This window comes from Myotis lucifugus, unplaced genomic scaffold (genome assembly GCF_000147115.1).
Source record: "Myotis lucifugus unplaced genomic scaffold, Myoluc2.0 scaffold_2887, whole genome shotgun sequence".
Taxonomy (NCBI): Eukaryota; Metazoa; Chordata; class Mammalia; order Chiroptera; family Vespertilionidae; genus Myotis; species Myotis lucifugus.
In genome coordinates this window covers 3,854-7,662 of record NW_005873935.1, presented here as the reverse complement: position 1 = coordinate 7,662, position 3,809 = coordinate 3,854, and the positions used below count along the sequence as shown (strand labels likewise).

The window sequence follows — 3,809 nt, the reverse complement described above, 5'->3', positions numbered from 1 at the left end:
AGAGAATCATTTGATTGGCTGCTTCCTGCACACCCCCTACTGAGGGATGGAAGCCTGCCACCCCAGGCATGTACCCTGGCCGGGAATTGAATCCTTACCTCCTGGCTCATAAGTTGATGTTCAACCACTGAGCCATGCTGGTCAGGTAAAAGGATGTTTTTTATTGATTTTGAGAGAAAGAAGAAGGGAGGGGGAGAGAGGAAGACACACACACACACACACACACACACACAGAGAGAGAGAGAGAGAGACTATGAATAAACTAGAGTTCTTTACCTTGGTCTTTTGTCTTTGCTGCTGTGGTATCATCTTGTTTTATAACTTGTGACATTTCTGCAGAAAAGAGAGGGAAGAAGAATGAAATCCCACACACTTAGAGGTGAATTAACAAGGTCAGACCCACAGTATCTCTGAGATAGGGTCTGCAACGCCAGATTTCACCTTCTGACCTATCCGAAACCACGACTCAGCTGGAGAGGCACAGTGGACAGATAATGAGCCTTAGGGTCAAGCTCAGAGGGTATGGGTTCTGGTCTCATTTCTGCTTTTTATTCTTTGGAGACCTTTGGGTAAGCTGTTAAAATGAGAGGTCAAACCCAGCGAGGGACATCAATGTGAGAGAGACACATCGATTGGTTGCATGAGCCCCAACTGGGGCCAGGGATCAAACCTGCGACCGAGGAATGTGCCCTTGACTGGGAAGCAAATCCAAGACCCTTTGGTGCCAGGGTTGAGGCTCTAACCACCAAGAGACACTGGCCAGGGCATGGGTTCTTTTCCTTTTTTTCCTCTTTTGCTCAATCCCTCCACGCCTCCAGCATCATTCCCACCTGAGCTATTGGCCTGCTCTTTATCTATGAATCTGTCCAGATGGAAATTTTTAAAAATATATATTTCTTTATTGATTTCAGAGAGGAAGGGAGATGGAGAGAAAGATAGAAACATCAATGATGAGAGAGAATCATTGATCGGTTGCCTCCTGCACACCCCCTACTGGGGATTGAGCCGGCAACCTAGGCATGTGCCCTGGGCTGGAATCGAACCTGAGACCCTTCAGTCTGCAGGCTGACGCTCTATCCACTGAGTCAAGCTGGCTGGGGCCAGATGGAAATTTTTAAAAGATGACCTTGCTTATCACCGTGGAGAAAAGATTCCATGTAGCCAGGGTAGAAACAGATTAGACCAGGGGTGGGCAAACTTTTTGACTCGAGGGCCACAATGGGTTCTTAAACTGGACCGGAGGGCCGGAACAAAAGCATGGATGGAGTGTTTGTGTGAACTAATATAAATTCAAAGTAAACATCATTACATAAAAGGGTACGGTCTTTTTTTTTTTTTAGTTTTATTCATTTCAAACGGGCCGGATCTGGCCCGCGGGACATAATTTGCCCACGGCTGGATTAGACATTCAAGTGAGATGATTCTGACATACAGGCTATGGTAAGAAATGTGTAGAAATGCATCCAGCCCAGCCAATGTGGCTCAGTGGTTGTGCATCGACCTATGAACCAGGAGGTCATAGTTCAGTTCCCAGTCAAGGGCACATGCCCAGGTTGTGGACTTGATCCCCAGTAGGGGGTGTGCAGGAGGTAGCCAGTCAATTATTCTCTGTCATCATTGATGTTTCTCTCTCTCCCCCCCTCTCCCTTCCTCTCTGAAATAAAAAAAAAAAAGAAAGCAAAAAAAAAAAAAAAGAAAAAAGTCCTACTTCAGACATAGGTCTCATATGATTTTCTGATGAAGTAGGTAGAAGGTAGAGAAAAGAGTCAATCAATCAGAAATAAACATCTCTCTATATAAAAGACTAATATGCTAAGTGTCTGACCGACTGGTCAACACACCATTCACTATGACATACACTGACCACCAGGGGGCAGATGCTCCAACTGGTAGGTTAGTTTGTTGCTGGGGTCCAGCCTATCGGGACTTGGTGAGATGGGGCCAGACATACCCTACAGCCCTTCTGCGGTCCCTCCCTGGTGACCAGCCCCAATTGGGACTGGGTGAGATGTCCCTGATTGGCCCCGATTGCTTGCCAGGCAGAGGGACCCCACCTGTGTATGAATTTCATGCACTGGGTCTCTAGTACTAAAAATAATGACCAGGCTTCTGGTGTGAGCAGTGCAGAGGATGGCAGGGCCATGGACTGAGATAGGAAACCCTTGACCCAACACCCCACACTGACCTGAAGGCTGGCCCATGCTTGTTCCTTGGTCAGTCTTCGGGGGTGTAAAATCTTGTAGTATTTCAGCCAGTGAACATTCTGCAACACAGAGCAGATGACAGAACAGTGGCCATAACGTCACAGCAATGGCCCTGGCCAGTGATTCAGTTGGGGTTAGAGCATCATCCCGATACGCCGATTGTTTGTGGGTTTGATCCCCAGTCAGGGCACATACAAGAGTCCACCACTGAGTGCAATAAGTGGAACAACAAATCTCTCTCTCTTAAATTAAGAAAAAACAATTTTTAAGTGCACTCTCTGTCCAAATGACTGAGGCGAACCAAGATGAGCCAGTTTACCCCATGACTAGCCTGTAATGGGGGCAGTGGAGTCGGAGCCTCAAGTGCCACCATCACCAAGAAACAACAGAGATTTATGTGAAGGGTGCTCTGATTTTTTTTTTTTTGATTTTTTTAATTTTATTTTTTTTTAAAAAATATATTTTATTGATTTTTTACAGAGAGGAAGGGAGAGGGAAAGAGAGTTAGAAATTGATGAGAGAGAAGCATCAATCAGCTGCCTCCTGCACACCCCCTACAGGGGATGTGCCTGCAACCATGTACATGCCCTTGACTGGAATCCAACCTGGGACCCTTCAGTCCGCAGGCCGACGCTCTATACACTGAGCCAAACCAGTCAGGGCGGGTGCTCTGATTTTTAAAAAATGTTTTTTATTGATTTTAGAGAGAGAGAGAGAGACATCAATGATGAGAGAGAATCATGGATCAGCTGCCTCGTGGACCCCCCATCCTCCCCCCACCTATGTAATACTGTCAATAATAAAGATTTTCTTTTTAAATGTGCAAGAGGGGAAACTATCCTGAGGCCTCAGTCTTTGTTGTTAATCCTCACACGAGGATTTTTTCCATTGGTTTTTAGAGAGAGCAGAAGGGAGAGAGGAAGGGAGAGGGAGAGAGAGGGGGGGGGAACATTGATGAGAGAGAATCATGGATCAGCTGTCTTCTGCTCACCCCCTACTGGGGATGGAGCCCACAACCCGGGCATGTGCCCTGACTGGGAATCAAACCGTGACCTCCTGGTTCCTAGGTTGACACTCAACCCCTGAGCCACAGTGGCTGGGCGGCCTCACTCACTTTCCATCTCCTCCTTCGCCTTCTGAGAGAGCACTGGCAGGTTCATCTCGAGAAAGATGTCCATGGCCATGCTCCAGACCACCAGAGCCTGGCAGTGCTCATGCAGGAGGAAGGCCAGGTGCTGCGCATCTGCCCCAGCCACCTCCATCCACGGAAAGGAGCCCGGGACTAGCCCCGAAGCGCTTCCCATCAGCAACTCCTTGAACGTGTGGAACTCTTCCTTGTCCTTGAACGTGTGGAACTCTTCCCTTGTCCAGCTGCTGGAGACACCAGCGCAGTCCACAGTCGGAAAAGGGGGACACGTTGGCTTCTCCCATCGCAACGCCAGGCGGAGGGCCCCCCTCTGTGGATGGAGAAGATTTCCCCGGTTGCAGGGAGCAGATGGGACCTGGGGGGTGGGGGGAGAGTGACAAGATTCAAAGGAGAGTCGAGCATCACATGATCACATTCACTGCCATCCCTCCCGGCCCCCTCCCCTCCCCTCTGAGATC

General features: G+C 48.6%; 1 protein-coding gene across 1 annotated transcript in view; it reads right to left on the bottom strand.

Annotated features, from left to right (window-relative positions):
* The window catches only part of NLRP5 (NLR family pyrin domain containing 5), a gene marked incomplete at both ends in the record, with an annotated part of 14,562 nt that extends 10,987 nt beyond the window's left edge, over positions 1-3,575 (bottom strand). The window contains 3 exons of the mRNA XM_006108635.1: positions 277-333; positions 2,186-2,263; positions 3,319-3,575. Of these exons, the coding sequence (XP_006108697.1) occupies positions 277-333; positions 2,186-2,263; positions 3,319-3,575 (392 nt within the window). The remainder of the gene's footprint in view (positions 1-276; positions 334-2,185; positions 2,264-3,318) is intronic.
* Between the last annotated feature and the right edge of the window lie 234 nt (positions 3,576-3,809).